Source organism: Trachurus trachurus (genome assembly GCF_905171665.1).
Source record: "Trachurus trachurus genome assembly, chromosome: 4".
NCBI classification, from domain to species: Eukaryota; Metazoa; Chordata; class Actinopteri; order Carangiformes; family Carangidae; genus Trachurus; species Trachurus trachurus.
Genome location: NC_139898.1, coordinates 29468159 through 29488230, shown reverse-complemented (window position 1 = coordinate 29488230; position 20072 = coordinate 29468159). Strand labels below are relative to the sequence as shown.

At 44.4% G+C, this 20072-nt stretch overlaps 1 protein-coding gene across 2 annotated transcripts; it reads left to right on the top strand.

Annotated features, from left to right (window-relative positions):
• The first annotated feature begins 582 nt into the window (after positions 1-582).
• On the top strand, positions 583-20072 carry igfbp3 (insulin-like growth factor binding protein 3). 2 transcript variants are annotated; one of them, XR_014595316.1, is made up of 4 exons: positions 583-1263; positions 5319-5569; positions 8210-8379; positions 19757-20072. XR_014595316.1 is itself a non-coding variant. In XM_083969745.1 (4 exons), the coding sequence occupies exons 1-4, from the start codon at positions 897-899 to the stop codon at positions 19880-19882; spliced, it is 864 nt and encodes a 287-aa protein (XP_083825871.1). In that variant the 5' UTR covers positions 583-896; the 3' UTR covers positions 19883-20072. The 2 variants fall into 2 exon arrangements, 1 of the variants encoding a protein (XP_083825871.1); XM_083969745.1 differs by having other exon boundaries at positions 8260-8379.

Genomic DNA, 20072 nt, shown 5'->3' with positions numbered 1-20072 from the left:
CTTCCCTGTTGCAACGCCTCTGCTTCTTCTTCTTCTTCTCACCGACGCTGCAGCTCCTACAGTACATCCCCCCCTCTCCCCGAGCACGTGGTCACACTCACACAGTAAAGAAATTATTGTTTTAGTGGGTTAATACGGAGGGGCCACCTACACACCTGCCCAGAGGAATGTTTTGCATGTGGGGGGTACTACCATTGGCATTCACACTCACATACCACTGGTGCCAGCAGGGGATGTGGCCAGTGGTGTGGAAACCTCCAGAGGTTTGGGAACAGTCAGCACAGCACAGAAGAAACCCTCCCTGCCTGGTGCAGCTTATTCCTGTGTATGTGTGTGTGTGTGTGTATGTGTGTAGATGTGCATCTTATCTGTAATATAAAAAATGATTTCTCTTAATGATCAGTGAAGAGAAATGCAGCCAACAGCCTCCAGCTCCAGCCACATGCCATCTGCAGCTCACATAACCTGCCTGTCTTGTGACAAGAGGCCAAATTTCAAGATGGAAAACAAACACCTCTCGTTTTTTTCTCTCCTTCTTCTTCTTCTCCTTCTTCTTCTCCTCCAGATCCTGCTGAGCATAAAGAGCGCTGCTGCAGAAGAACAGACCTCTGCAAATTATTATAAGTGATTAAATAAGAGTTAAGTTGCAGGAGCAGCTCTCTCTCTCCTCGGGGCGAGGATGTAGCGGTCCCTCATATCGGGGCTCTCCGTTTACATTATTCATACGGAGGGGTGTGACTTGTTGGCTCTTTTTTCCGCCTATATAAAACCAGAAGTTCGCGTAAAAGAAAATACAGATGGAGAAGGCTAGCCGGCTCGCTGTGTCACAGAGAGTCCCCTTAAGCCTACGTGACAACTCACATACTGTCCCTTTGTGACCAGCTTTAATCGGCAGAATGCCCGGTCTGTGTATGCTTTGTCTCGCCGCCGCGCTGGCTGCGGTCGCCCGGCTCGTCGGCACCGTGGGGCCGGTGGTCCGATGCGAGCCGTGCGACGCCGGATCGCTGCTGCAGTGCAAGCCCCTGCCCAAGGACTGCGCGGAGCGGGTGAGGGAACCGGGCTGCGGCTGCTGCATGACGTGCGCCCTCGGCGAGGGACAGGCGTGTGGAGTGTACACGGCGCGCTGCGGCTCCGGCTTGACCTGCCAGCACCAGCCGGGGGAGAGCCGACCCCTGCAAGCTCTGCTGGAGGGACGGGGAGTGTGCTCCAGCGCTCCGTCCAAAAGACTCAACAGCATTCTCATACCGGCGCAAAAACAACAAGGTAGAAAGAGCATTTTTTAAATCCCTTCTTTTCTTTTTATTATAGTATTATCATTATAAATTGTGTTATTGTTGCTTGTTGTGTTTTTATGTGTGTAGCCTATACGTGTATAGTGTGTTGTTATTGGGTGGATTTGACAGGCGCTCTCCCCATGAGGTGGTGCTCTTTGCTGACCAGCTCTGGGGACTCCCCCCCCTCCACCAACACCAACACCACTCCACCCCCTCCCTTGTTCATGGAAACACCGACCAGTGCGGTTTACTGATAGTGGATGAGATAAAGGTGCTTACACTGATCTACTTAAGACACAAGAGCTCAGAGAAACATAAGGAAAATAATGTATTGTTTGGGGTCAGTTCTGCAGAAACACCAACCCTGACTGTGTGTGTGGGGGGTTTTGTTTTGGGTTTTTTTTAAAGGGGAGGTTTGACATTACACAGTGATGTGATGATCTGAGGATAAACAACAACAGCATCAACAAGAAAAAAAATCCAATAGGCTCCTGAAAGTTTGAGAGGATGACAGCAGCAGCAGCAGCAGCAGCAGCAGCAGCAGTGATACTGTAGCAACGAGTCTCTGGGAGGTTTGTGCAGCAGTGAGTTAATCACTGCTCTCTCCCTCCAGGTGTACATGTGCAAAATGCAAAATAAAATCAAAAGTCTGTCGTTTGGGGATGTGCAGACTGTTTGTTTTAAGAAAGGGCAACACTGCTCCTTCTCTCTTTCTCCCTAACACACACCCACAAGCACACACACACAGTCACAACACACACACACATACACACACAGCCTGGCTCCCTCAAACCAATAGTTAGGGAATGCCACATACATACTGTAAGTATACAGTATTTAGCTGAGGCTGAGCGTCGACCATGTCCTTGTCTTCTGTAATGTCCTTATTTTCCTTCAACTAAAGCTTCATGGATTTTTTTTGTGCACAGCATGAAAATATGCGCTGCAGCTTTCCCGCTCCATGTGGGCCAAAACATCTCAGCTGTGTGGTAAAGGCAAGAGCGGTAGAGGGGGGAGAAGGAGGTGGGAGGTAGGAGGTGGGGGCAAAGCCAAACACACATTTAAAAATGCACAATCAGAGCCCGTCATTAATGAGTGTACACTCTATCTATCTGCCCCCCTGTGTGTGTGTGTGTGCACGGCGGGGTGATAACGGAGAGATCTCATTTGCATGCTGTGTCTCATGGTGGACGGATGCCTGCCACCGCTCACACCGGTGAGACGGCACACATGCCACCTCGGTGTGAATACACACAGTTGTGTGTTTGGCCACTGCTGACGTCAGGCCTCCAGGAGCCTCTCTGTGTGTTTTCTTCTTCCTGGTTATTTGGTTTGGCTGCAGTAATGTGTGTGTGCGTGTGTGTGTATGTGTGTGTGTGTGCAAGCACTCAGCAGTCACATTGTCATCCATATACGCACACACAGAGATGTATGCATCCAGCAACATGCACACAGACCACCACACAAACTCATTCTGTCAACTGTTTACATGCCTTACCTTTTCATTTTCTATCATTTAGTCCTTATATGTTTCAGCTTTTACTTCCCTGCCTGCTCCTCACTGTTTACAGTCGCTTTATTTTTCACACTGGAGCAGAGATTTACATCTTACAGCGCTGACAGCAGAGATCAATGCACGATTATTTACAGTATCTGCACTACTGGAGATGGAAAGGAGGAAAAAAAAGAAAGAAAAAAGAGGTGGGAAATGATCCCCAGCGCCCCTGTTGGTCGTAGTGCATCACTGCAGCCATCAGTCCCCCAGCAGCTCCAGAGCAGCCTCTCCTCCTCCTCCCAGACGTTAACAAGCCCTCCTCACCACAGTTTGTGCTGTTTACCCCTGTGCCATTATACAAACAAATTGCGTAATGTGTTTATCTAAAACACCCCAGACTTCCTAGAAAGGTTATATAAAAGTTTATATTGACAATAAAAATTAATGCTTGCAGGAATCTTAAACAGGGCTCAATATTTTTGTCCCTGGTTGTGGACATTTCTGGACATTTTTTAAGAGTTTAGAAAAAAAGAAAACCCACGTGGAGGCAGCGCCAGGTTAAAGAGCATCTGTTGCCGTCTGACTCTGTGCGCAGCTGATGCTGTTGTTGTTGACATCCATGTTATTATTGTGCAGCTCTGGAGAGCCTGTGGAGACTGTGGAGCCCCACCACGTCACTAATTGATCAGGTGGTCACGGAGAAAGGGTGGGCTGCCAGCCCGCCTGCCCACACGAGTTACACCCCGACATGCCCGCCTGCCGCCCTCACCGCAGCTCCCAAACACAAAATCTGCTTTCAGTTAACAGTTTAAAACTGTGTTTGGGTGTGTGTGTGTTTGTGTGTGTGTGTATATGTGTGTGTGTGAGCCACTGCATGTGTGTTCCCATCGTCGTCCCACCCCCCGCCTGCCTGTTACACTGCAAAAACTCAAGAATATTTGTCATATTTCTTGTCAAAATGACTAATTTCTAGTCAAAACTAATCTCTTTCCACTTGAAATAAGACTCATCACCTAAAAAATTAACTTGTTTTTAGTTGTTGTTTTTAATTTCACTTGTTTCAAACTAATTTTCACTTGAAATAAGTAGAAAAATCTTAGTTTTTTTTGTGCTTGTAATAAGAAAGAAAAACTTGCCCCACTATCAGATTTTTCTACTTATTTCAAGTAAAAAATGCTTGAAATAAGTAAAAAAGTGTCTAGAAACGAGATTTGTTTTGACTAGAAATGACATTTTGACTAGAAATAAGACAAATATTCTTGGAAAGATTTTGAGTTTTTGCAGTGTAGGGGACGCCGCCGCCGTCTCCCAGCTCAGTTAACGTCTTTGACTGTGGCCTAGCGGTGGTGTGGCAGACCAGCTGGCACATGGCGGCTGGTTGGTTTGGTCCTCTCCTATATTAGGGAGGAGTGTTTGGAGCCCCTCCCACCCCTCCTCCTCTCTTCCTCTCGGTCAGATGGTCCCCGATTTGACAGGAATCTTTGCCAGCACCAGGGGCTATTAATACATCTGTTCCCTTATCTCCCACCGTACCTCTTACTGCCCTAACCTCCTCCTCTTTTAGCCCCAAACCCCCCCTGTTCCCCGCCCTACTCATGTAAACACATACACAACATTTTCTGCTTCACAGCGTCCTTAAAAAGCCTTGTTTAGACTCAGCTCCTCTTTGTGACTCTATCTCTCGGTTCGGCACACTGTGGAAATTTGTGGATATGAAATCGTCATGTTTCTGTTTATTACTTGGCTTCATTTCTGGCTCCAAACAGCCCACAAGGCAATGAGCTAACTTTATTTCCTCTGTTTTATACAGGCCTCTCGACTCTCAGGCAGTGTAGATTTCTCTGATGGATTAAGTGCAAGAGAAGCTGGCATTCATCATATTGTATTATGGTATTTTTTTCTGAGAAGTGTAAATCGAAAACAACTCCACGATGCTGATTTGTAGCTTCCGATACAGAGTAGGCTATAAGAAAAAGTAGATTATGATATATATACCAGTTGTAAAAAAGCATCTCATAATCAAATCCTGAAGGCTCTTTAAAAACCCACTTAAGGATTATTTGTGAACCCTTTATTTTATAGTTTGAAACCCAACAACAAATGGAAACTACACTTCTTTTTCTGTATCAAAACCACCAGATCTGAGTTAAAAACCACCACACTTAACTCGTCAAACATGGATTAGATTAACAGGACGACTTCAGAGAGACTTTTAAAAATGTGCGAAGCCTGTGGTACATTTGTTAAATCAGAAAAGCATTGATTTTTGCTCAAACGACAGTAGATAAGAGACTTTCAGCACTTTCCCCCCTAATCCAGAACAGGTCTGACATGTGGAAGTGTGACAATGTGATGTGGTCCCAATGGAAGACATTCAGAAATCACACTTTTTTTTGTTTTGCAAAGTTGAAATAAAAGTTTGGGTGGGTTTTTCTGTTCACTTTTGGCAAAGAAACAGCCACGAATCGGATGCTGACTAACTTCAATATCTCTCAGTAAGTTTGATCCATGTTTAACCTGTCATCATCAACTTACCTTTACCTACACAGAGAACAGTGGGAACCAGGTGGAGGACGGTTGTGCCAACGTGACCCAGACGATGACGGTGTTGCCCGGCGTGGCGACCGTGAAGGGCGGACACAGCCGCGGCTCGATGGACACCAGGCCGACGCTGCACAACAAGCTGATCCAGAAAGATCAGAACAGGAAGACGCAGAGCTACAAGGTGGAGTCGGTGTCGGGAGGAGCCAACATGGACATGCACAACTTCTCCCTGGAGAGCAAGAGGGAGACTGAGTATGTAAGTCACACCCAGAGGCAGTGTTGTGCTTTCAGATTTTTTACAAGGTTCCTTGAAGGGAACCACAATAATGGCAGAGGTTCATTAGAGGCAATGGATGATAGGATATGTCAAATTTAGGTTTAATATGCGTAATGTTTCATCACGTTCCAAATGTCAATTATTAAGATGTAGCTATGCCCTTATTTTGAAAATCTGAGTTCCAGATGTGGAATGTAACTAACTATGGTAACTGTTACCAAGGAGACGGAAATAAAGTAGCTTAGCGAGGCTCCGGACAAAGTTGCGGTGATCGTATCGAGTTAATGATACATGATAGATTAGAAAACATAGCCTATCGTAAGTAGGCTAGGCTAGGCTAGTCTATCACAACAATATAAATCATGATTGATAGCAAATAAACACAAAATTAATCACCAACTTTTGATAAAACTGATGTCACGATCGAGTGGCTGAAAGATGTTAGCCTGCTAACTTGTTAGCTCTCGAGCTCTATGGCTAGCTGGTTAGCTTCTGGCTACTTGAATAGCTTAAAGCAGAAGTAAGTGATATATTTGTGTTAATATAAGTCTTAAATAGTTATATCTTCCGACAGCAATCACTTACATAGAGTGTTTGGACCGAAACACGGGTCTCTCAGTCCCTCTGCTCTGCTCTGAGTCGAGGAGAAAACATTTATCGTATCCTACAGTTTTTATCCAATGAGGAGAGAGAACGGCATGCAGGGCTGTGTGTGCAGCCAAGGGACGCCGTGAATGTGGCGACGTAGGGACGAGGACTGTTATGGTGCGTTCAAGGAAACTCGTTTTTTCCGACCTGTGAAGTCGTACCAGTTCGATCTGGTACATAGACTGTACAAAAAGACGTACTGGTACGATTTCACGGGTCGGAAGTTACGAGTGGCCGTTATAGTGACTTTCACCGGTAAAACAGGTCGGAAAAACACGAGTGGGTTGCCTGGAACGCTACAAAGTCGTAAGTTGTGACTTGAAGCTGTAATTTATGATTTCAAAAGCCTGCCTGGAACGCAGCATTAGCGAAAACGACCGGATCACTCACTTCTGCTGTAAGTGTTTTTTAAACAATAGTTTAACTGAAAGAAATATTAAAATCTGATAACTTTACTGTCAATCTTTCAAAAACAGAAAAAACTACTTTTACCTGAGGGACAAAAAGTGTCAGTTGGCCTACTGACAATAGGCCTACTCTAACTTCCACCAAGCGTCTCTTGGCCGAAAACCAACTTTACAAGATCAGTGCCACTTACCCAGTGTCCCAGCTCTTGTCTCAGTGACAAAAACAGGCCCCGTAACCCGTAATCTCTTGTTTATGATAGATAAGACTACACAAATATAGCCTGCACATCGTAACACGTACATGATAAATAACGTTATCCACCACTCCATGGATTGCTTTCTTGCTGGCTTTGTTGAAAAACAAATGCACATGGCCGGGAGGAGGGTTAGCAAAACAGTGGAAAAGTGGACCTGCATAGTTCCCCTTTAAATCAATAGTGTGTAAATAGTTTGAGAAACATATGGTCCATGTCTCTATGAACTTCTACCATTGATATTTTTTTTATCAAATATGTTTGAAAAGGTATTTGGTGGAGTTTTAAATTATATTTTATTTCCATTGGTTCCAAATCACACATCCTAAAGGCTTAAATACATGTCAGCTTGGTCCTCTCCATTTCTTATTATGATTTATACTCTAACTCTCTACAGTCAGTTACTGTTGATAGGCCAACTATTACAGAGAACCATCTGCATACATCTACAGTACATCTGCATTTAATGATTTTGGTCATTGAAGTGTCAAGAATCAGAAGAGAGACATAGATGGGGGATGACTGATGATAAAGAACACACATATCAGGTTCATAGTCAGCACCTTAACAAGTGAATAAGTCAGGTTTTTCTTTAATTTTACACTGATTAGCACTCAACTCATCAGTGAAATCACTGTCTGAGTTACACTGTTGGTATAAAACTCTGCAGAATCCCAGCTCTGCATATCAAGTGTCTGACCACCCTGGTCTTACGCTGTTGACAAAAATGCATATCGTTGTCATCCCATGGTAGGTGGTATGCATGTGCGGCCTCATGCACGTGCAGGGGAAAACACAAGATACAAACAGTAGGCTATGGGGAATTTCTCATCAAAACACTGGTCTGCAGAGCAATTTGTGGTCAGAGCCTCCACCGGGGTCCCTTTTAGGCTATCTACTGTCATTTAAACATCGTTATTTTTAAATTACACCCTCTCTCAAACATTTTGTCAGAGAAGGTACTACTTTTTTCAGAGAGATGACGTCTCATTTTGGGACTTTTAGACTCTTCAATCTGGACCAAAACAGTTGGTTCATCACTGTAACTCAGTGTTGCAACAATTTACAGGTCATCATTTTCAAATTTCAGTCAAAATCCACAAAGTTTCCACAAACACACAATGACCATCCTCATTTTTGCTCAATATAAGTAGAAAAGAGCCTAAAGGACGTGTGATTTTGAACTTAGATAATCATACTGTACAGCTTAGGTGGGATGTTATTGTTATGTTGTTTCATAACTGTGATGTTCATGATCATAGACCTTTCCAACGTCATCTCATGTTCTCCATGTTCTGTGATTGTGTAAGGATGAGTGTGTAATCTTGGTGCTGTTGGGGTGTGTTTGCCGCGTTGCTAGGGGCCGTGTCGGCGGGAGATGGAGAGCATCCTGAACAGTCTTAAAATCAGCAACGTGCTCAACCCGAGAGGCTTCCGCATACCCAACTGTGACAGAAAGGGCTTCTACAAGAAAAAACAGGTGAATGGCTCTCCCTGCTGTTTCCTCCTCTTTACACACCGTCTCTTATAAACACACACACGCACACATGCACACTTTACTGTAACATACACACACCTGCGGACATGCAAATAGACCCACCGCATGCCTGAACACTTCCAAAGAATCCTCGTCGTGGACTCATCCCACCCACCCACCCACACATATAACACAATCCCCTTTTTTGTGCAGCTCGGGGTTGCCTTGACAGCGACATCAACACTATATTATCAGAATGGCTAATAACCATGTATTACTCCGGTAAATGCACTGCAGCCGTCTGACTCATGCCTCACAGGAAATGAAGTCGGTCAGGTGTGTTTGTGGGTGTGCGGTGTGTGGGAGAGTGTGGGGGGTAGGGATGTAAGAATGTGGTCTGGGAGTGTGTGTGGCACAGTAGATGTGGCGGCAGGGGAGTGTATGTATGGCGCTTGTTTGATGGCGGTAGTTTTGGTGAGGGTGTGTAGGTGTGGTGGGGTGCTGTTGGTGAGGTAAAAAAAAAACAAACATGCTGTCACTGGTTTAGTTTTTCTTGTCCGTGGTGCAGCCGACTCGGGGCCACCCATAGCCTGCTCATTTGCAAGAAAGACGGGAAGAAAGGAGAAAAAAGAGAGAGAAAGAAAGAAAGAAAGAAAGAAAGCTGAAATTTGTCTGAGTAGTTTGGTGGGTGACATGTGCTGACCTGAGGGGGGAGGAGGAGGAGGGGCGAGACGGGAAAGGTAGTGGATGGATGGGAGGAGGGAGAGAGGAGAGAGACACATCCAGCGTGTCACATATTAATTCAATTCAATTCAATTCAATTCAGTTTTATTTGGGTGGGACAGTGCAAGTTCATGAACAAGACTGTGTGATACAGAATTGTAAACGAGCCAGATTTTATTTCCCATTTACAGATGTTCCCTGGAGTACACTACAATTCATATTACAATAAAAACATGTTATCACAGTTATGAAATAGCAGCATTCAGTTTACAGTTCAATTCTTAAAATAACAATACAAATACAATACAATAGTAGGCCTACAACAATAATGCAAAAGTGCAACCGTGTCTTTGAGTACGAGATAAAATGCTTACAATCACTAAAGTGCTTAGAATACGGCTAAAAATGTCAATTAACCACTTGCACTGCTATATATGGCTAGAAGCTATACAATAATACAGGTAATAATAGTAGTGAGTAGGCTATATATAATAAACATTAAATAGTGATGACATATTACTCATCATGTTGTTATTGTGACTAGCACCACCACCGTCCTGTTTCCTGAGGTCGGGAGTCTTATCGGAGGGATTCCTCGGAGCTGGAGCCCATTCTGAGAAACGCATGAGTCACCGAAAAAACCCCAAAAGCAGCATGAGTCAGAGACCGACTCGAGCCATAACACACACACACACACACACACACACATAGAGACAAGACAGAGAGAATAAAATCATCTTCTCAGATTCTTACCTCACTCTTTCCCCGAAGTCTCCAAAGTGCGGTTTCATTGTTTCTTTTATTAAAATCAAACTCTTCCTTATTCTTTTCCTGGATTTCATCTACAACAACCAGGGAAGTGTCAGTTCTGCTCTGAGAGACTGAGTGTGTGTGTGTGTATGTGTGTGTTTGATTGTGTGTGTGTGTATGTGCAGCAGTGTGCCAGCCCTTGTCGCCCTTTTTTCTCAGAGGGCCGGTGGGGTGCTGGGTTGTTGTGTTAAATCCATCCGAAGGGGATGTGCCTTCACGGTGTGTTGCAGAGATTTATGACCGGAAACACAGCGAAGAGGAGACCGTGTGAACCGTCTAGGGTGACAATACTGTGAAAAGAAGGGAGCAAGCGGAGGTGGGAGGGGAGGGAAGGAGGGGAAGGAGGGGAAGGAGGGGTCAGGGGTAGGTGGTGGTGGAGGGGTGAAGGCAGAGCAGCAGTACAAAAAAAATTACCATACACATGACACACAAGCAGCCAAAATCTTTTAATATCGTAAAGACGGGAACTGTTGAAAGGTGGACGACGGATAAAGCCACGAGTTTCGTCTTTCCGGGAGGCGACTGGGAAGCGACTCGTTTTTTTTTTGACCAAGTGGCTCCAGAAACAAAAGGTCAACAGAAACTAAAGTAGGAAGTTAAAACATGATGAAACGCTGCGGACGGTCGGTCGGTCGGTCGGTGTTCTTGGTGTCGACTGATTCTCCAGAGTTGTTGACGAGTGATAGATTAAAATGCAGCAGGTTTGAGGGAGTGAGTGAAGCTGCTCTTCATGATCTGCCGAGTGTTTCTTTTTCTTTTTTTTACTGGGTCAAATCTGTTTTTCATTTTTAGTCCAATGAAAAAAAAAAAAAAAAATCCCTGTTGTTCTCTGTCCTGGGTCTTGGTTCTGTAGCCAGTTCCTGTTTTGCAGTTGGACAGAAGAAGTTGTGCTGAACTGAACTGTGTGTTTGATCCATTAGCGACGTTCAGTCCAACAACATGAGAAGCCCCGTGCACTTCCAGATTGGGAGGTTGAGGGAAAAGGGGTGGTGTGTGTGTGTGTGTGTGTGTGTGTGTGTTTTTGGCGGATAACTCCTGAAACTGGAAAGAGGTTGATCTGGTTGAGCTCCAGACGGTTTCTGGGTCCTGGAAAAGTCTCTGAGAACCGAGGCCATGTGGTCAGATCGGATTCCTCCTGTTAGAGCCAACTGATATGGGCCCGTTGGGACCGATGTCGATGCCGATATTAGGAAGTAAAACCAATGAATCGTCCAATAAATCCTCATGTTTGCATCAACAAATCATATTTTTTTTGCAGCGATTCCCCAAATATGGTTCAGACACTTGCAACATTTGCAACAATAGATAAATAACTCGGCCTCTGTGCAGCGCTGCAGGAAACTCTTGCAAAATCTGAATAAAATAAATATAAATAACTAGAAAAAGGACAAAAGCTACTTATGAATAATGACTCACTTTCCTTCCTTTGTCAGTCCAACAACAGAGTTACACTGGAGCAAACCTATGTAAATGAGGGAGAGGGAGCCACAAACTGAATGAAAACAGCATTAACATTGTTTTTCTCGAGTGGATCAACAAGTTGGAAGCCAAAACATATAATACACCGATCAGATCAATCAGGTCTGTTACCAATCCAAACCATCCAACGTGCTTTTATCGTCCCTGTGGGGGAAATTAGTTTTGGACTGTCTGTCTGTCTGCAGTTCCAAAGTTAAAATCAAAACAATACATGCACATTTACATTTTTTTTTTTTTTTTTTTTTTTCAATGAGCTTTATTGAAAACAGCTGTACATATAAACAGATGTACAAAGAACAGGGTTGTACGTACAATTATACAATAGAACAACAGACAGGTGCTCCAATATCTATCAGTAATCATAACATGCACATTTACATATACACACTAGCCGAGTCCAACGACGACGACGATTATCTGAACGACAATAGAAACCGTTTCACTGCTGCTCATTGGTCAAGCTGAAAAAACTATAGAAACTGGGTTTAATTTGCTAATTCGACCACATGCACACACCTCTGCATGACAAAAACATGAAACTCTTGTAACTTTTTCACCTTCACACGCTCGAGTAACATGCAGCTTTGAGTCGAATCCAATCAAACAGTTGCTGGATGTGCAAGAGATTTGGGGGTGAAATACTGTTTAACAGGTCAGTTATGATGAGGGAAAAGCCTGTAGGTGTGTGTGTGTGTATGTGTGTGTGTGTGTGTGTGTGTTGTGGGTAATGTGAGTGCCTCGGGCCTGCAGGAGAAGTTTGAGCAGCAGCAGCAGTTAGCCCCGACCTCGGGCTGCTACACAGAAACCTATTTTTAGCAGCAGCAGTTATATGAATTGGCTCAGTCAGTATCCCAGTTCAGGCCCAGCTTTGCCCAACACTGATCCCCTCATTACCCCCCCTTCCCCTCCTCCCTCTCTCTCTCTGTGATTGCACCCACCCATCATTACCCCCATTGTGTCCGGCCCCTACAGTCGTCCACTCGTCTTTTGTCCCCGCCTGCACCGCTCCATCACTCTGCCCCGTCCTGCCCTCTTCCGCCCACCTGGCTTTTCCTTTTCCTTCCTTGTTTGGCCAGGAATCACCCAGCGGAGGGTTGTGAATGGGACGACAGTGTCTGCGTCTGTCTGTGTACTCTTTCAGAGTTTAGTGTGTATGTGTTGAGAGGAGGAGGAGGAGGAGGAGGAAGAGGCAGTGGGTTAAGGATGTGAGCCAGGTGCCTCCATACCCCCCCCCCCCCCCCCCCCCCCCCCCGTCTCTCCCTCTCTCCCTCCCAGGGTCCTGACAGTGCCAGGCCCATAAGGGCTGACTTATTGAGCGTGACTCAGAAGGATCTGTGGAAACGTACACACCGACCACAATGGCTTTATAATAACTGGCCAACCTTCGGGGACCCAGACAGCTATTTTCACTCTGTCTCTTTCCCTCGTTCTGCTCCCTCCCTGGATTTCTAATCCATCCCTTCTTCCTTTCTCGCTGGGGGAGATGGAGCCTTTTTTCTTTTTTTTTTCCTTTCCTCTGGACATGGCTGTTGCATAATATGTAGGTCAGAGTAATATCTCCCAATCTCAGTCAGTAATAATACGATGCCTGAGTTTTGGCATTGATACAGAAAACGTATTCAACTTATTCAAAACAAACACATTTTCTACAAAATCCCCTTTTTTGGTTTTGCAAACTGCAACAAACTGAAGATTAGGAGCCGCTGTGCACAGAGAGAAAAAGTCAACAAAAACCTGGACGAGCATTCAGTCCCAACTTTCACTATCTCAGCTCTGTACTCTGTAAAGTTTGATGGATTCAACCAGATGATTCTCGCAGATGAGAAATGCCTGCAAGGCTTCACAATATAGTATGTGCCAAGCACGTTTAAACACATGCACATTTGATTATATGCAGATATTGAGTTTGTGAAATATCAATAATCCTGTCCATCACAATCAGCAAACATCTTAAAATAGCTTCTTAAAAATGTTTGTCTTACCCAACATTGAAAAACTCAGATGTTTTCCATTTACACCTCAGTAAACTATTGAACTAGAGAAGATGTAACATTCAGATATTTGTTATAGATGATAATTGATCAGTCACATTTGTCAATACTTACTTTTCTGTTAATAAAGAAACTAAATGTGTAATTCACATCATTTCCCATGTCACATTGTCTGTGTGCTCAAAATCACTCATGTAGCGCACAAGTGTGAATCATTAAACACATTATAGCAGGCTCATAGTATCCCATAATGCATCTGGAAAAGCAGTGTACAGCTGATGCAATATACACCGTCATGCATTATGTTTACGCTGAAGGAGTTCTTTCATTTTACAGTCGGGAGGAGACAACCATTATCTCTCTTTATGTGGAGGTTAACATACATTGATCTCACCTGAGAAAAAAAAAAAATATATATATATATATATATATACTCCAGGCTCTTATTTTAAAGTTTGTGTCGCTTCATTCTTCTAAAACAAACACAAATTATTCAGGAGCTGAATTCACTCAAACTCTCATTTAACTGTTGCAGTAATATCCTGCAGCTGCTTCTGGTGCAAACACACCCACAGATGCACCCCGTCTTTTACACTAACACATATACATGCACCCCTATACAAACACACACACACACACACACATACACACACACACACAGATACAGATACACACACATTGCATTTTATGAGCTTGTGTTTATCCTGCGGTCCGACCAGGCTCTTTTTAATGTCCGTGAAGCCCAGCGGCGCTGCTATTAGCTGTAAAGACCTGCATCACAAGAGCACGCATTCATACACACACACACAACACAACACACATGTATTCACACCCCATAGAGGTAGCATTATGAACGCGTGGGGTGTATGAAATAGGCTTCTTTCTTTTCTTTTTTTAAGTGACAGTTCAGAATATAGGGCACGAGGTCTGACGCTGTGGTTCAGTCAGCATGTTTAATAAGGACGCATGTTTTCAGGAATCAGCCACTCACCTTGTGTAACGTTGGAGGTTTTCTGGCAGAAGATGACGACTACAGTCAGCTCAGATTTAAGATCGACACAGATTTGTGCAGAAACCAGAGATGTCTTTGCTCAGACTGAAGGACTGAGAGTTGTCTCAAAGCAAATACAGCAAATTATTAGAGCGTGCTGTGGCTGATAAGACCTCGGCAGGAAGCAAACGTTGGGTTTTTTTTTTTTCCAAATGTATCAACCGTGTAGTTTTCAAACTAAAAACTAAAAACCGGGGCCAGAAGCGTTTCCAAAAGTCTCAGTTTTAAGGGGCCTGTAAATCCTGAAAGCCGTGCGGATGCCAGACGTAAACATAGCAGAGAGCGATGCATCAGGCAACGGAGCTGTGAGTTTGCCAATTCTTGTGGTTTTTCTTCCAAACTATTGGTCGGGAAGTCGTTCCCCTGACTGACTGACTGACTGACTGACTGACTGGTGTGTGCAACAACATGGACACTGTGCTGTAGCTGTGTTACGTCTTTATCAGTGTAAATACCTTTTTCTAGATCACTTTAAATGGACAGTAACAACAGCATTAAGCTAAGCCGGAGAGTTAGGGGGTTGAGGTCAGGTCACCAAAGCTTTGGCCGACTCTCTGACTTGTTTTAGTGAGTTGTTTTTGCTGTTTGTGTGATTTCTTTTTTCTTTTTTTTTTCCAGACAGAAACAAAGTTTTCAGATCAGTCTGATACCACATCATGAACACAGAGGCTTTTCTTTACAATCTCACAGTTTTAAATCCAGCCACCTTTCCTGTTTACATGCAGCTGGGTCTGAGTGTTTTTCCATGTTGCACAGTAGTGGAGATTACAAGAGGTCAAACACAGACCTGGTCACAACACAACACAACACAACACAACAGTGTGATTGTGTTAAAATGACTTAAAATGTGGTAAAAAAGTGCAAACTCTCCTTCTTCTACCAAGTCTTTAAGTTTTCTTTAGGAGGCTGTAAAGTGACGTCCAGTCCTCAGTGGAAGTTTGGCTGTCGTTTGCCTTGTCCTACAGTGTGTATGTGTGTGTATGTGCGTGCATGTGTGCGTGTGTGTGTGTGTGTGGATTGGAGCAGGAAAGAAAGGATTGCTTGAGATGACTGCTAATAGTTCACAGATGAAAGAGAGACTGAACGGAAATTCAAAGGTAGCCAAGCAACAGGGGAATGCACACATGCACATTTTGCTCTTCCTCTCCCTTCCGCCTCTCCTTTGGCTTTTCAACCCTCCCATACACACACACAAACACACACACACATGCACACACACAGACACACACATACACACACACCAGGCAGCACATGCAGGACTCTATCATCATTAACCAGAGCAGAGGAACACAATGTTAAGCTCCTCTCCGCAGTCTCGTCCGCTGGGTCGAGGCTAAAATAGAAAGCTGGCCACAGACTCAGACGATGGCACCGTGAGGGGGGATGGAGGGAGGAGAGACAGAGAGAGAGAGGGAAGGAGAGAGGGAGGAGGAGGAGGAGGAGGATATGTAGGTAGGAAGAAAACTGAGTTCAAGAGTGTCCCTGGATGATGTGAGTGTGTGAGAACGGGCCGTGTCCAGACTGCTGCAGTAGTAGTTGGTGAGGTATTTTAATGGGCCTCTGTCTCTATAAAGCTGCCTTTGATCAGAGACTCAGGCTGCACGTGGAGGTTGACTACAGGAAACAGACACCTGGTCACACTCTGAAGCCTGTCTGTCTGTCTGTCTGTTCCTCTGTCTGTCTGTCTGTTCCTCTGTCTGCCTGTCTGCCTGTCTGTCTGTCACTGTACCTGTCTGTAAGATAAGATAAGATAAGATAAGATAAGATGACACTTTATTGTCAGATCACTCTGAAATTTGTCTTGCGTCCCATGACGTCCAAAGTTTCACACAAATAATAGCAAAATACCAAAAACATACATTTACAAAAAGCATAAATGTTACCCTCAAAAGTCACATTTACTGTAAAGAAAAACACAAACTACCTCCTAACTCCATTCACAACATAAATCCAACATTACAATGTGTCTTTGGTGCAACACCCAGTGCTCAGTCTGTACATGAACCCTAGGGTCGACTTAGAGCCCAAACAGGCCATGCTCGTAAAAGAGATTTTTTTTATCTCAAGCAATTTGCCTGGTAAAATAAAGGTTAAAAAAAAAAAAAAAAAAAAAAACTCTGATTTAACAATTTGACACACTGCCTGTCTGTCTTTCTGCCCGTCTGTCTGTCTGTCTGTCTACCGTGCAGTCTGTAAGCATTACGAGGAGTTGTGTTGTCTTTTGGCGCTGCACTCCCCCTCTGGGAGCAGGAATTTACGTAAATTAAACAATGACTAACTATGATGAGATGAAAGTGCTGATGATTTCACCTTTAATTTCAGGGTGTTTACATCCACATCGGATAAGCTGTTTAGAAATTACAGACCTTTTATTTTTTTTATATAATCAGGGTAAAAAGTGCAATGAATCCCACGCTGTTCGACCAAGATGTTCTCATTTATTGTGTGTGCACTGCTCCAGAGATGAGTCACTGTTATGGTTCAGGTCTGGTCAAGGCAACTAAGACTAGTTGGTTACCATTTGGGAAACTGTGGTTAAACATGACTATATTTTGGAAAATATCTCCTCTACACACACACACACACACACACACACACTGCGGTGTAGTGAAACGTTTCTCAACAAACAGTGTCGGTGGATAAACTGTGGTCACAGAGACTGCAGGCAGTCGTGACAGCACCAAACTCTCCATGAACCACAAATGACTGTTTTGTTTTGTTTTTACATTTTGACATCTGAGCCGAGTAAAGATTAGAAGACGAGTTGGTGGGTGTGTTTCTGAGCAGAGAGTGTGTGTGTGTGGTTGTTTCCAGTCTTCATGCTAAGCTAGGCTAACCGTCTCCTGGCCAGAGCTCTGACACGAGAGTGCTATTGATCCTTGAATCTGTTGAAACTATTGCAAGTGCAAGTGAACGCATCACGTACAGTCTTAATGATTTCAAGCGGTCTCTGGAAACTATTGGTTTCCATCCACTTTTGTGCAATATGAAAATAAAGGACACTCATGAATCGACTGTAGAATTGATGCTTACGTAATGCAAAGGATCAAAAATAGATTTTCAAATCCTATGGAAATTAAAGGGACAACGATGAGTTTGTATTTGGTTATAAAAGAGTCTCATATTAATGTGGATGAATCTACGTTACCCACACTTGTTAATGGGTCCATTTTCGATAAAGAAGAATTTCACCGTGCACGCGGAGGCTCATGGGAAATGTAGTGTCGCTTTCCAAAACTCCTCGTAGTCACTTTAATGGAAAATAATAACATTAATTACGTGAGACAAAAATGTAAAGTAGAAGTTATAATAAGTGGAAATAAACCTAAAATCACTGGTTCTAGTTAAAGCAGAAGTAAGTGATATATTTGTGTTAATATAAGTCTTAAATAGTTATATCTTCCGACAGCAATCACTTACATAGAGTGTTTGGACTGAAACACGGGTCTCTCAGTCCCTCTGCTCTGCTCTGAGCCGAAGAGAAAACATTTATCGTATCCTACAGTTTTTATCCAATGAGGAGAGAGAACGGCATGCAGGGCTGTGTGTGCAGCCAAGGAACGCCGTGAATGTGGTGACGTAGCGACGAGGACTGTTATGGTGCGTTCAAGGAAACTCGTATTTTTCCGACCGTGAAGTGGTACCAGTTCGATCTGGTACGAGTTCACCGGTCGGAAGTTACGAGTGGCCGTTATAGTGACTTTCACCGGTAAAACAGGTCGGAAAAACACGAGTGGGTTGCCTGGAACGCTACAAAGTCGTAAGTTGTGACTTGAGGCTGTAATTTACGATTTCAAAAGCCTGCCTGGAACGCAGCATTAGCGAAAACGACCGGACCACTCACTTCTGCTTTAAGTTAAGTTTCATCCCAAAGAGTAAACAGTGAAAGTCAGCAGGGGGCAGAAAAGTACAGTACGGAAGCCCAAAGTGACCACACATTCATACATTTTCCTAGAGATAGCTAATTTTCCTTGAGATCTTGAGAACATAAAAGTTTGTTTTCCTGCATCATTAGTTGAAAACACAGCAACAGCTTATACGTTGTTCACTGAAGCAACCATGACTCAGTGTAGCGCTGTCAGGAGAGCAGGAAAACCAATCTATCAATCAATCAATCAATCAATCAATCTGTTTATATAAACTTAAAGACTGTAAATGCACAGACAACAGAGACATGTCTCGGCTCTGCTCACCTCTCCGATCTGTCACCACCACTCCCCCCCACTCCCCTCGCCCCCCCGGGGAGGAGACGATGTGCAGGAGGAGGATTATTATTGCGAGCCAGAGTTTAGCCTGGCCCCGACTGACTGACTGTGTCGTTTCATGTGTACCCCAAATGGAGCTCATAAAGTTGCCACTCTACAAAGCCCAGCCCCCTGCGGGACATATGATATTACTGCGTACAACATGCGTGTGAGAGCACATGTGTGGAAGCAGGTTGCGCGACTGCGTTTTGGTGTGCGCCTCCATGTTTAAAGATCGTGTGTTTATGTGCACACACACGCACACACGCACGCTCGCTCGCTGGCTCGTGCACGCGCAGGCCATAATCAGCTCCAGATGATTTTGAGTGTCTGCCAGCTTCCCAGAATAGCAGCGCTGGTTTCCCTGCAGCCCTCCATCTGGCCTTGGCAAATATTTTAGCAACTCCATGTTTACCTTCACACTCCTTCACTCTCGTTCACTCAGAGCCCTCCTCATTCCCAGCCTCTCTCTCTCTATCAAAATGATCTGCTTTGTTAATCACTGGCTCAGGAGGAGCACCTAACGCCTGATAAATAAACGGCTCCGCGGCTCGTAGCTATATGGGACAAAACTGTGCAGCATGCTGGTTGCACATGGGGCGCCTGAACGCAGCACTGATCCTCTGATCTTCTTTATCTCTCTGCGCTAAGTTTCTGCACAAAGACTCGGTTTTTTTATGTGCAGCCGAGCAGAACATTCCTGTCCATGATCGATGAGATGTTTGTCTTATTGGAGTTGTGCTGAGGCACGACTCGGCCTCCTGACAGGCATCCAAACTCTGAAAGCCAACAGGGAGATTGAGTGTTGTTATAAAACACACACGCACATCGAAGCTGGTGTTGATAAAGCCGTGTCAGGATAATAATTCCTCGCCCTGGAAATGCTAATCTGTTCATTCCTGCTGCTCCAGAGCGAGTCCAGTGATGCTGCTGCTGCTGCTGCTGCTGCTGCTGCTGGCGCCACCTGACTGTTCGCTCCTTCTCCCCCGAAGCCCGCGCACGCCTTCGTTCATCTCAGTTCAACTTTGTGCACCATTAAATTTGTTTTTCTTCTCTTTTCTTTTCTTCTCTTCTCTCTGCAGTGCCGTCCATCCAAAGGCAGGAGGCGGGGATACTGCTGGTGCGTGGACAAGTACGGACAACCTCTGCCCGGCTTGGATGGCAGAGAGCGGGGCGAGACTCAGTGCTACAACCTGGAGAGCAAATGAGGGGATGGAGGGACGATGACGACAAGTGGACGGAGAGAGAGGAAGACAGCGAATAAAAGTGGGAAGAGGGGGAGAAGAGAGAGAGAAAGAAAGATAGAAAGGAAGAAAGAAAGAGAGCCTACTTTGCTCTTGCATGTAGTTTTATGTAAACATTTGAAGGAGCTCTGGACCTTTGATTTCAGGTCCCATT

Coding starts and splice junctions, on each gene's coding strand:
- igfbp3 (XM_083969745.1), top strand. CDS start 897: ATGCCCGGTCTGTGTATGCTTTGTCTCGCCGCCGCGCTGGCTGCGGTC. Junction 1,264..5,318: donor ACCGGCGCAAAAACAACAAG/GTAGAAAGAGCA, acceptor TTACCTACACAG/AGAACAGTGGGAACCAGGTG. Junction 5,570..8,259: donor GCAAGAGGGAGACTGAGTAT/GTAAGTCACACC, acceptor CCGCGTTGCTAG/GGGCCGTGTCGGCGGGAGAT.